This window comes from Meriones unguiculatus, chromosome 15, assembly GCF_030254825.1.
Source record: "Meriones unguiculatus strain TT.TT164.6M chromosome 15, Bangor_MerUng_6.1, whole genome shotgun sequence".
Taxonomy (NCBI): Eukaryota; Metazoa; Chordata; class Mammalia; order Rodentia; family Muridae; genus Meriones; species Meriones unguiculatus.
The window spans coordinates 34,535,870-34,548,728 of NC_083362.1; the positions used below are offsets into that span (position 1 = coordinate 34,535,870).

A 12,859-nucleotide genomic window follows, 5' to 3' on the forward strand; every position below is an offset into this window, starting at 1 on the left:
TGGGCCCAGATTAATTGGTTCTGTTGCTCTCCCTGTGTCCCCTCCAGGTCTTCCTATCTCCCTGGTCTTTCAAAAGATTCCCTGCACTCGGCCCAAAGTTTGGTTATGCGTCTCAGCATCTCCTTTGAAACCTTGCTTGTTAGAGCCTTTCAGAGGCCCTCTGTGGTAGGCTCCTGATTTGTTCCCTGTTTTCTCCCTCTTCCAATGTCTATCCCATTTGCTTTTCTGAATGAGGATTGATCATCTTACCCAGGGTCCTCCTTCTTGCTTAGCTTCTTTAGGTATACAGATTTTAATATTTTTATCCTATATCTGACAGAGGGTTAATATCCAGAATATATAAAGAACTGAAGAAGTTAAACAGCAGCAAATCAAGTAATCCAATTAAAAAATGGGGTACAGAGCTAAACAGAGAATTTTCAACAGAGGAATATCGAATGGCAGAGAAACACTTAAAGAAATGCTCAACTTCTTTAGTCATCAGGGAAATGCAAATCAAAACAGCCCCGATATTTCACCTTAAGCCCATCAGAATGGCTAAGATTAGAAACTCAGGTGAGAACACATGCTGGAGAGGATATGGAGAAAGGGGAACCCTCCTCCATTGCTGGTGGGAATGTAAACTTGTACAACCACTTTGGAAATCAACTAGCACATTCTCAGAAAATTAGGAATAGGGCTACCTCAAGATACAGCCATATCACAAATAGGCATATATCAAAAATAAGCTCTAGTATACAACAAGGACATTTGCTAAACCATGTTTGTAACAGCTTTATTCGTAATAGGCAGAATCTGGAAACAACCCAGATATCCCTCAGTTGAGGAATGGATACAGAAATTATACATTTACACATGGAATACTACTCAGCAATTAAAAACAAAATCATGAAATTTGCAGGCAAATGGTGGGCACTTGATACTACTATTAACATATAAATAAGAACATAGAATGCTTGTCTATGGAAATACCACCCTGAATGTGACTATGCCAGAAAATTTTAAATATCATAAAATATATTTTGTTTAACTTAGCTCAAGAATATGCAAAATAAAATATAAGTATCAATATCAATAGCTCATTCTATCCTGTAAGTTCTTATAGTAATATAATAATTAAGTTGATACTTCTGAAGCACAGCCCTTGTTTTATCTAATGCACAGCCCTGGTTACAGATAATGTTTCATCATCTGACTTTCCACTTGTTTTTGTCCTTTCAGAGCGGGATCTTTTTGGAGCTGAACCTTTTGACCCATTTAACTGTGGAGCAGGGGACTTCCCTCCAGATATTCAGTCCAAATTAGATGAGATGCAGGTGACTATTTTAATAGAGTTGATCACACTTTTTATTTCTTTTTAATATGGAACAACAGCAACAATTGTTTGTCGTGAATCTATCCCATGTTGGCTGAAGGCAGTTAAATGAAAATACTTGTGCTTACTCCAAAACACTGTACAGGTGCTGAGGATGTGGCTTTTTTTTTTTTTTTTTTTTTTTGAGTGATTCAACATACAATGGAAAGAAGATAGTTATTTTTAATACAAAATGATAGAATTCTATTTTTTTTAAATTCAGAACTTAAAAGGCCATTTGCAATCACACTGTGGTATTTTGTCTCGGTCTTAATAGTTCTGAATTTCAGAATTGTGAAAGGATGGATAAGGGAGAATCTTTGTAAGACTAAACTCATTCTTCCTGAAAAGAAGCATTGTAACTGTGGCTCATGACTCTTTGACTTTTGACAGAGCAGACACCAGTGGCAACTTCTTTAGCACTGTAGTCAAACTGACTTTTTTCTCTAAATTTTTCTGTAAGTTGAAAGAAATTGGAGCATGATGGGAAAATAGGCATACTTAGACCAGAATAAAGACTTCTCTTCATATCTGCTCTTCATATTAGAATCAAACAATTATTCTCATTTACATCACAAGTGTTTATAATTGACGGAATGCAGAACAGCACAAGTCACTTGGAGCTGACAGAGACAGGGTGGTTGAGACACTATGAGAAAGTGTAGTTATCTCTGCCCGTGGTCCTGGTTAACACACTCCTCGTGCTTCACCACCACGGCATACCTACCCCCACGCCAGATGACAAACTGTGATTTAAAGCTGGCAAACTCACGCCTTTCCCTGAGACATTAATAAACACATCCTTCCACTCAGAAAAGTGACATGTTGCTGCCTTTTGTCATTGTTATGTGCATATCTCTTTTTGTCCTAAATTTAATAACATGCCAGCATTTAAAAGACTGAATTATTTAAAATACTTCACGTTTTAAAAAAATATATATATCAGAAGTACTCAAATTCCTTTTCTATTACAACTTCTTTTAGAGTTTAAAAATTACTGAAATCATCAAAGCATCAACACAGTTTGCATTAAGGCATTCAGTAAAATAAGATGTGTAGATGTGGGGGTGAAACCAAGCACGGTCAGTTGACCTTCTGCTCATCTTGTCATGCAATACGTCTCAAGTACTTTGGAAATTGCACTTAAATGTGACTGGTTAATGACACGTACTGCTGTGTCCTCTCTGAAAGTATTTTTTTTTCCTTTGGTGTCTGTCATCTGTGCTAATTCAAATGAGCTATCTGGGACAATGTCTTTAGAACATGAGCACGGAAACTGAGTGGAGTAGCTGTTCTCTGGGTGATGAAGATCATGAAGACTTTCCAAGAGGGTTTTTTTTTTTGTTTTTGTTTTTAAAACCAAATTAAAATCTCAAGAGGTTTTAAAGATAAGCCTTCACCTACAGACTTTAGAAGCAGCCAAGTGTGAAAAATATGGTATGAGTGATTTAGCAATGTGTTAATTGGATATTGTTTAACTGGGATGTAATGCTTTTGGTTTTGAGGTCTCTAACTCCTTTTTAATATCTTTTTTATTCTCTTGCTTTCATGGTGGGTAGCGCCAAAGATGGTTGGTATCTATCTCATTTTCAAAATTTAAAGAGATAACAATCTTTTTAAGAGCTAAATATATGTATTTGCATGATTCACTTAATAATTATTCAAACAAGTTTCATATGGATATGTGTGATTAGTTCAATGTGTTTAAAGAGGTTTCATAATTCAAATCTTCAGGTTAATATTTTAGTTATTGTCAATATTTCATTGTCACTCAGTGTGTGTTTCTAGTACTTCAAGACTTACTTGGAAGACCAGTTTAACTATAGTAAAATAATATTTCTTTCATTTATAGTCTCTAATAAATTTATCATTGATTTTACTATTCTAATTAATCTAATATGTAAATGTAAGTAGTCTGTTCATCGTTGCATATTATATAAAATGCTGACATAGTATATGACATTAGTGATAAGCCTTGCTAAATATTTATTCTTCCTTTTTCATTACACAGGATTAAAACTAAATTATTACTAAGAGCTTCAGTACTAACTTTGAGATTCTTGGAATATCTCACATTTGTAAGAATTGAAGCTGTATTTCATTTCAAATAGTTGAACGCTTTAACATATATTTGAAATCAATCATGTCGTTATTTGATCTGACATAATTTAAACTGCAAGGCATAGGTCTCTGTCAGACAAAAGAAAGGATAGTGCTGATAGCCATGAGCATATCCTATGAATTATAATAATGAAATACAGAGTTGAAGAGGATAACTTAGTTGGTAAAGTGCTGGTCATGCAAACATTGAGAACATAGTCTCAGAACCCATGTAAAAATGCAGGGTGATCTCATCACCAGGGAAGCAGAGACAGGAGGCTTCCTGCAGCTTCTTGGTCAGACAGTGTAAAAGAATCGGGACGTTTCAAGCAAATGAAATTGTTTTAAAGGACATGGAAGACATATCTGAAAACTGAAAGCCAAGCTTGACCTCTGGCCTCCACATACATGCCTGTGTATGTACACCCACACTTACACATACACCTGTATACACATGTATGCAAACACACACACAGGGCTCCATATACATATGCATAAAACAAAGTAATATGTTTACAAACAATGGCAGTCTATATAGGATGAAAGAATAATGCACAGATAGCAAGTCAACTGTTTAAAAATGTGGGCCCCTATGTGTAGATGAAATGCAAGCAGTACCTCTAGTCCAGTGTCTCAAGAAGGTTAGTGGCATTTCTGGGGAATGATGTCAAAATAGTTCTCTAGCTTCTGTATGCATCCACACACATGGACATGCAAACCCGTGCCTACACACCTACCTACATATATGTGTGTAATTAAAGGGACAGACAAGAGATTTGGAGGCCAAACACTCATGACATGAATAACAACAACAACCAAAAGGCCACAGTTTGTTGACTCATATGTGACTATGCCCTGGGTAATCAAAGCCGACATGCAAATAACTTTAAATGATAAGTGCCATTTTTACTTAAGAGGCAATTAAGTTTTTAAAATCAACAATATACATGGAAATGTTGAGAAACAAGTAGTCTAAATGCTACTTAAACCAAGGATAGTTTATAGTTTAACATCTCTCTGATGAGTCACTGGATACTAATATTTACACTTATATTTTCTGTGTTATTTAAAAGAGAAACAAATAATTGTAAATGTTAAATTTTTACTCATGAAATTATGCTGTTGTCCTTATTCATGATTGTAAAGTAACAGAAACTAATTGATACTATAAAGGTTAAGTTATTAGAGTAAGTCAGTATTGTGAAAAATGCAATGTAAAAAGTTAGTTCTTTTAGCTAACAGGTAACATATTCTATGAGAAAAGTTTCTACTCTCATGAAACTTAATGCTGTAAGAACAAGTAATGAAAGACTCACCTCAGTGTCTGATCCCTTTGGTCACAACGGCTCTTCTCTTCTCTATATGCTGTTCTCTGACTGAAAGCAGGAAAACACAGTCCATAACAGTGTTTCATGTAAAAAGAATATGATTGATAGTTCAACTAAGTATAAAGCAGTTATTTTATTATGTTAGTTAATAATAGTCCCATCATTAAATTAAACAAATAAGCTCATTTTTTGAGCCTGACACATTCCCTATTGTGCTAATAAGGCTCCTTAAGCCTCATTTTTAATTAGAGGTTTAAAGATTCAAAATTCATTCCATTATAAAACAAAAAAGGAACTACTGAAGGGAGTTTGGTAAATGTACTGGGAGTTTTATTTCAGGAGAAAAGGAAACCAGTGAACTTATCTGTTAACTAATGATTAGCCTAAGGGATTCACAGCGGCCATGTTGTAATCAGTGCGTAAGCAAACACTTTATCAGTGAGAGAGTGATGTGAATTTTATTTGTTTTGACCTGCTTTTAAAATACTGGTAGCTCTGATTAACTAATATATTTAAGAACAGTGAAATAATAACTGGTTTACTTTTAAAATGAATTGATAAAATTTTAAAGTACTTTGTGCCATCAAATTTCCCTCTTTCGTATCACTTTGTATCATATCATATCAGGTATTTATCTGCTATCTAATGTTATCTATCATCTATTTATCATAATTTATTATTCAAAATACCCGAGATGATGAGAGTGTGCAGGTCTTTATATAGCAACCAAATCTATGAAAAAGAATAGTAAGTATTCTTTTCAGTATTTATCTTCAAAAGCATTTAACAATTACTATGGACAAGTAAACATACACATAGTAAAAGGTTCTTATTATTATACAGCTTTTAAAATTATTAATAACTGCTATGACCTTTGTCCATTGAATATGGTTTGCACCTAAATGAAAGGAAGAAGTTTGGAAGCTTTTCTAGTAGTGATACTGCTATGTAGTCTGTGTACAATAAACATGGTGTGGGAGTATCTGGGAGCTGACTCCTGACGTGATTACATTTTTACAGCTTTTTCTTCCAGTATACAATAATGTTTGTATTACACAAATATAAATGCTTATTATAAATAAAAGTAATCGGGTGCTATCACCATGCTTCCCAAGGAAATCTACCTGTGACCTGTATTTCCACTGATTAGCACTTATCTCCTCCTCTTCTTCTTCTTCTTCTTCTTCTTCTTCTTCTTCTTCTTCTTCTTCTTCTTCTTCTTCTTCTTCTTCTTCTTCTTCTTCTTCCAGTGTGCATTGATTTAGGGGAATGATGAAGTTGGAGAAAGATTGAAAGATCAAAGACACCTTATAATTTAATTGCTTCTTTGTAAAATAGTAAAGAAGCTGGACATAGTGGAGCGTACCTTTAATTTTAGCACTCAGGAGACAGAGGCATGTGAATCTCTGAGTCTGAGGGCACCCTAGTCTAGAAAGCGGGTTCTAGGACAGCCAGAACTACACAGTGAAATCTTGTCTCAAGAAATGAAACCAAATCAAGCAAAACAAAAAACCCACAAGACCAGGAAACATGAAAGAGGGAGAGAAAGAGAAAGGGAAAGAGAAAGAGAAAGAGAAGGAAGGAAGGAAGGAAGGAAGGAAGGAAGGAAGGAAGGAAGGAAGGAAGGAAGGGAGAGAGAGAGAGAGGGAGGGAGGAAGGAAGAGAGGGAGGGAAGGAGGGAAAGTAAAGAGTTTGATATAGAGGATATACTTCTTTGCCATCAGCTTTGTACTTGAAACCTTAATTCAAATACATAAAACTTTCTTTACAGCTAGTTATTCACTAATTAGTTATTCAGTAATTAAATGGCATCTTACTTAAAAGCATAGAAGGTCAAGAGTCACAGTTGAGACTGTCACAAACACATATGTATGTGTGTATGTATGTGTAAAGTTATGCTGTTATATATAGCTATATATAGTTATTGATAGATGATTGACAATAAATGGGATGGCATCATATGTGATATATATAGCAACAATTACAAAAAAGGAATAAATTTTAAAGAGAACAAGTATATGAGGTTTTACAGGAAGAAAGGAGAAGGGGAAATGTAATTATATTATAATTTCAAAAATAAAAACAAGTAATTAAAATGATTGGAAAAGAAAAGCAATAGCAGAACTGAAGGGCAGCTTTCAGATGATGTTCTAGTTCGTGGTACTGCATCCTGTTTGGAGTACAGCGCTGTCCTTGCAAAGGTATTTGACTCTGGGTTTGGACTGTGGTATCAGAAAAAAAAAATGAAGTTTTTCCAGCTTCTTCGAGCCCTCCCCAATAGAGCTGCTAGACAAATAGCTCAGTAGTGTGAACTCAGGGCCAATTGTAAGAGCATGTGCTGCTCTTCCAGAGAACCTGAGTTCCATTTCAGTGACCCACACTGAATGGCTCACAACTATCTATCTGCAGCTCCAGTTCCAGGAGATGCAGTGCTATCTTCTGGTGTTCTGGTCACAAATACACACACACATCGACACATAGACACGCATGCGCACATGCACACAGACACACACACACACACACACACATACACACAGACAAATACCCACAGAGACACACAGGCACACACAAAGACACGGACACACAGCCACACAGCCATACACAGACAGAGACATACATGGCTACGCACAGGCACGCACAGACACACAAACACAAAAAAAAAAAAAACTAGTAATAAGTTAGAGTAAAATGGCGTATTGAAAATGTCTACTCTGAAAGAAATGGATGTCTTACAGCTCTTTCATGCCTTAGATTGGTGTGTTCTTCTGTTTTTCATGACATTCATCTCATATGCTTAAGACAGTGAAATGTACCTAACTATAAAGGTTTGATAAGCCAAACTTTAACCTTCCTTAGAGCAGCAATTTTGACTGTGTTCATAGTCTTTACTTACTGACATGATTATATGATTTTTCTTTCGCCGTTAGTGTTTCTACTTTAACAATTCTATTCTACTTTACAGGAGGGGTTCAAAATGGGACTGACTCTTGAAGGCACAGTGTTTTGTCTCGACCCATTAGACAGCAGGTGCTGACACCACGAGTGAGCAATCCTGCCATGCATAATTGGTTTATATACATGTACATCGTTCATTATTTTCAGACAGGTAGTATACTTGTGCCAATATAGTTTTGCATATCTAAATGTTTTTAAATTGAAGTAAAAATCTCCCCACTTTCACTATTGATTTACCTGTTATTTTAAACAGAGCTTAGTGTAATGTATATGGGACTTTTATGTTCCCTTTTGTGTTCTGGGTGATTTTATAATTGAAAAAAGAAGTTTGCTGAATATCTGCTTTGTCTAAGTTCTAAATAATCATCACCTTGAAATTTATGCTCATTCTCCATTATCTTTGTCCCCAAAGCCATACCTTGATATCTTTGCAATTTGGTAGGAGACTGGCCATTATACATGTTCTGTTCTGATACCAGTAAACAGGCTAGCAGTCATTAGATGGATATCATTTTGAGTATAAAATGTTCATCTCATTATGAACATTTAAACTTTAGCTATTATGCTACCAGATTACTAAATTCTATCTGGTAAAATAAGAATATAAATTTCAACTGTAATTATATAAAATGTCTTGAGAATATTAGTAAATATGAAATAATAACCTCAGTCATTTAAATTATAGTCAAAAATATTTTATTTGTCTCAAGAGTAACAATTGTGGAAAAATTGTTTTCTTAAAAAAATTAAGTTTCATTAGTATATTAGTCATATTAGTATAACATTGGGCCAACATCTGCTCTGGTATTTTAAGAAATAACGTTTATGCTTTCGACAGATGCGATGCCTATTGTCTATTTTTATTTTACCAGTATTTCTCAGATATTATGTGATGTGATATTTCTCTCACCAACTTTATATCTATTAGTTTTAATACTTTAAAATTTCTGAGAGATATTCTATTTAAATTTAAGAACATTTAACAATTTTACCTTTTATTTGCTATGTTAAAGTCAAAATCTCGTTTTTAACGAAAAATTCTCATCAGCTTCATCTTGAATATGAGCAATAAAATTTTCCAGCATCTCATTCAGATGTGCTGATAGACTTTGACCTTGAAAACATATGCTTCCTATAGATTTGTACATGATTTAAAATATCAAGAGTGTAGAAAAAATTATTGTCAAAATTTCTGCTTTTGTTTATCACAATATTAGGAAAATAAAGAAAATCTCGGCTTAGTTATCAAAACTAAGTAGATATTACTCACAGAGTTTTATGCAAGCATCAAGGGTACATTTCCATTAGGAGCAGAGCAGAAATCAAATGTGCTTATGCAATATGTTATTTGTACCATCATGTTCTATGGTATGCAGGAGCCTTCCTGTTTATGTTCTGTTATTCCTGCGTAGTTAACTATTAACTAGCTAATAGTGTGAGTTTTATCAGGAAGTCTTTGTAGTTCTGTTTGTCAGATAGTATTTTGGAATTTGTATAATGAGGATGCTTTGAAGTCATCTAAATGGCTTTTTTTAACAGATAGAATTTGTATTTTTATTGTACTTTAAAAAGCTTTATGTAATAGGTATATATTTAGCAAACAAACATTTAATATGAATTGTAACACAATAGAAAACTGAGATGATATTTGCACATTTAAGATATGTTACTTACCAATTTCTAATGGTGATCTGTTCTGCTACTGGCATGATCAAATAGTATATAATTGATCATTAATATGAACATTTACTTGTGTGAATTTTTATGAAGACATGATTGGAAATTTTATTTCTATGTAAACTCAATGATATGTTTGATTTTGCTGACAATAAAAGCTTTGAAATAAATTAAACTGTATTCTATATATAATTCTAAAGCCATATATTTAATTTTTTATTTTTAATTAATTGATTTAGTTAGTTGTTTATTACAATTTATTCATTTTGTATCCCAGCTGTAACCTCCTCCCTCATCTTCTCCCAGTCCCACCCACCCTCCTTCTACCCCAATGCCCTAATTTTTGTATTTTTAAGTAGGAGCTGGAAAGATAGAGAGAAGGGGGGATTTAACTTTTGACTTATTTTTCTCAGCCCACACACGTTTCAGTTTTATGAGTAAGTCTCACTCAGTTGTGCAAACATGGACTTGTTGCTGATGATGGCAAAGGTCATAATTTAGTTCCATTTACCAGAAACATCTGGTCAATAGCTGTATTGTATAAATATCACTTTTCAAAATTGATTGTTTCTTTAGAATGTCTTGGCTGATAGTCTCCTAAGTGGACTTGATAATAGGACTCTTGCAAACCATACTATCAGGAAAAATTCGGTCTTGTCCCAAGCATGATGCGAAACACATGGGTCTCATGTACACTGCCTTTGCACACTGAATTATGCACCAACTCATTCAATAAAATTCATGCATCATGATAGGAAAATAAGAAAATTGCTAATGTAGTATTAAGTTGGTAAAATTCTTAACTTCAAAAGAAAAATAAAATAAATATGAAAAGTAAAATATTTATGAAAATATCACATGAACCGTTCACTTCCCCAGGAGCACATACATCGATTATACAGAAATATGCACACCTTGTGCTGGCTTCTGATGTCAGAAATCCGTGAGAGATTTATCAGGATGGGACAGTAAAGATTCTTTTTATTTATTTATAATTCTTGCAGTAGATTTAAACTTTTTTTTAAAGATGAAAATTTGGCCTGAAAAATGGCTTTTGAGATTTTGACCTTTGTGCTTGCCACCTCGCCTGATGGCCTAAGTGGGATATCTCAGTGGAAGGAGGGAACCAACTCTTTGAAGTTGTGCTCTGGCCTCCAGATATGTGCTCTGCCCATGTGTGCCGACCCTACATACAAAAGGCAGATAACACACAAAATTAGTTGTGAAACTATAAAAAACTTTAACCATTTAATGGAAATTCATACTGATGAAGATGTTTTGACTGTTTTTGTGATGTTGCATTTCCAAACACTGTGAAAAATTCCTTTTTTGTTTCCATAACTGAAACATGTTGGCTATTAATGTTTTTCTGTGCCACTATTTCCATCTATAGTTCCAACTTCAATGTTTACTCAGGACTTTAGATGTCAACCCCTGTTAAAATACTTGTCTTGTAGGATCTTTGCCTAAATTTTAAATTTTGACAGCTAAATCTGGGACTCCACCGAAACTACACCCTATGCAAGCAGCTAAGGACCTCCTGATGTGGTCACAGCTGGCATTGGCTTCCACCCTAATGTTTTCTATGAGAAGTGTCTTCTCTTTAGATAATTCAAAATGAATCTTTGAGCATTTGTTCTTGAAAGCCCATGTAATGTGTTAAACTAGATACAAACCGTAATCCTTAATTGTAGACAATTTTTGATTATATGGTGTTATATAGATACCATGATACCCTGGTTCTGAAATTCTATCCATGGAATCACTTTAAATTTATCTGCAGTGAAATATTCTAATTTCTGAATTCCTTGTAGCCTTCTATTTTTATGCTTTTAATGAATTTTTGTGAACTATTTTTTGTTTTACTTTTTTAAATTTTTTATTAATCACACATTATTTACTTTGTATCCCCCCTGTAGCTCCTTCCCTCCTCCCCTCCAAATACCTCCCTTACTCCCTCTTCTCCATGCATGCCCTTCCCCAAGTCCACTGATAGGGGAGGTCTTCTTTTCCTTCTTTCTGATCCTAGTCTATTAGATCTCATCAGGAGTGGCTGCATTGTCTCCCTCTGTGGCCTGGTAAGGCTGCTCCCCCATCAGGGGTAGGTGATCAAAGAGCAGTCCAATCAGTTCATGTCAGAGACAGTCCCTGTTCCCATTACTATGGAACCAACTTGGACACTGAAATGCCATGGGCTACCTCTGTGCAGGGATTCTAGGTTATCTCCATGCATGGTATTTGGTTTGAGTATCACTCTCAGGATAGACCCCTGTGCTCAGATTTTTTGGTTCTGTTGCTCTCCTTGTAGAGCTCCTGTCCTCTCCAGATCTTACTATCCCCCCACTTCTTTCCTAAGATTTCCTGCACTCTGCCCAAAGGTTGGCCATAAGTCTCAGCATCTGCTTTGATAGTCTGCAGGGAGGAGCCTTTCAGAGGCCCTCTGTGGCAGCCTCCTGACATATGCCCTGTTTTCTCCTTCTCCTGATGTCCATGCTCTTAGCCCTTCTGGATGGGGACTGAGCATTTTAGCCAGAGTCCTCCCTCTTGATTAGTTTCTTCAGGTGTACAGATATTAGTAGGTTTATCTATATTATGCGTCTACATGAGTGAGTATATACCATGTGTGTCTTTCTGCTTCTGAGACAGCTCACTCAGGATAATATTTTCCAGTTCCCACCATTTACTTGCAAATTTCCTGATTTCCTTTTTTTTTTTTATTGCTGAGTAATGTACATGTAGATGTACCAAAAATTCTATATCCATTCCCCATAGCATCTGGGTTGTTTCTGGCTATTACAAATAAAGCTGCTACAAACATGGTTGAGCAAATGTCCCTATTGTGTACTTGAGCCTCTTTTGGATATATGCCTAGGAGTGGTATGGCTGGATCTTGAGGAAGTGCTATTCCTAGATGTCCGAGAAAGCCCCAGATTGATTTTTCAAAGTGGTTGTACAAGTTTGCATTTCCACCAGCAATGGAGGAGGGTTCCCCTTTCTCCACAACCTCTCAAGCATGTATTGTCACTTGAGTTTTTGATCTTAGCCATTCTGATGGGTGTAAGGTGAAATCTCAGGGTCGTTTTGATTTGCAGTTCCCTGATGACTAATGATACTGAACATTTCTTTAAGTGTTTCTCTGCTATTTGATATCCTCTATTGAGAATTCTCTGTTTAGCTCTGTTCCCCATTTTTTAATTGGATTACTTGATTTGCTGCTTTTTAACTTCTTTAGTTCTTTTTATATACTGGATATTAGCCCTCTGTGAGATATAGGGTTGGTGAAGATCCTTTCCCAATCTGTAGGTAATCCTTTTGTTCTGACAACAGTATCCTTTGCTTTACAGAAGCTTTTCAGATTCATGAGGTCCCATTTATTGATTGTTGATCTTAGAGCCTGTGCTGTTGGTGTTCTGTTCAGGAAGTTGTCTCCTGTACCAATGAGTTC

The 12,859-nt window shown here is 35.3% G+C and overlaps 1 protein-coding gene across 10 annotated transcripts in view; it reads left to right on the forward strand.

Annotated features, from left to right (window-relative positions):
* Positions 1 to 9,589, forward strand: part of Gulp1 (GULP PTB domain containing engulfment adaptor 1) — a 265,567-nt gene extending 255,978 nt beyond the window's left edge. For 8 of the 10 annotated variants that reach the window (XM_060368326.1, XM_060368319.1, XM_060368321.1 and 5 more), the window contains 2 exons: positions 1,222 to 1,316; positions 7,745 to 9,589. In XM_060368326.1, the coding sequence (XP_060224309.1) occupies positions 1,222 to 1,316; positions 7,745 to 7,816 (167 nt within the window). In that variant the 3' untranslated portion in view covers positions 7,817 to 9,589. Of the gene's footprint in view, positions 1 to 1,221; positions 1,317 to 2,913; positions 2,925 to 7,744 lie in introns of all 10 variants that reach the window. The other 2 variants (XM_060368325.1, XM_060368327.1) reach the window with 1 other exon arrangement.
* Positions 9,590 to 12,859: the final 3,270 nt, after the last annotated feature.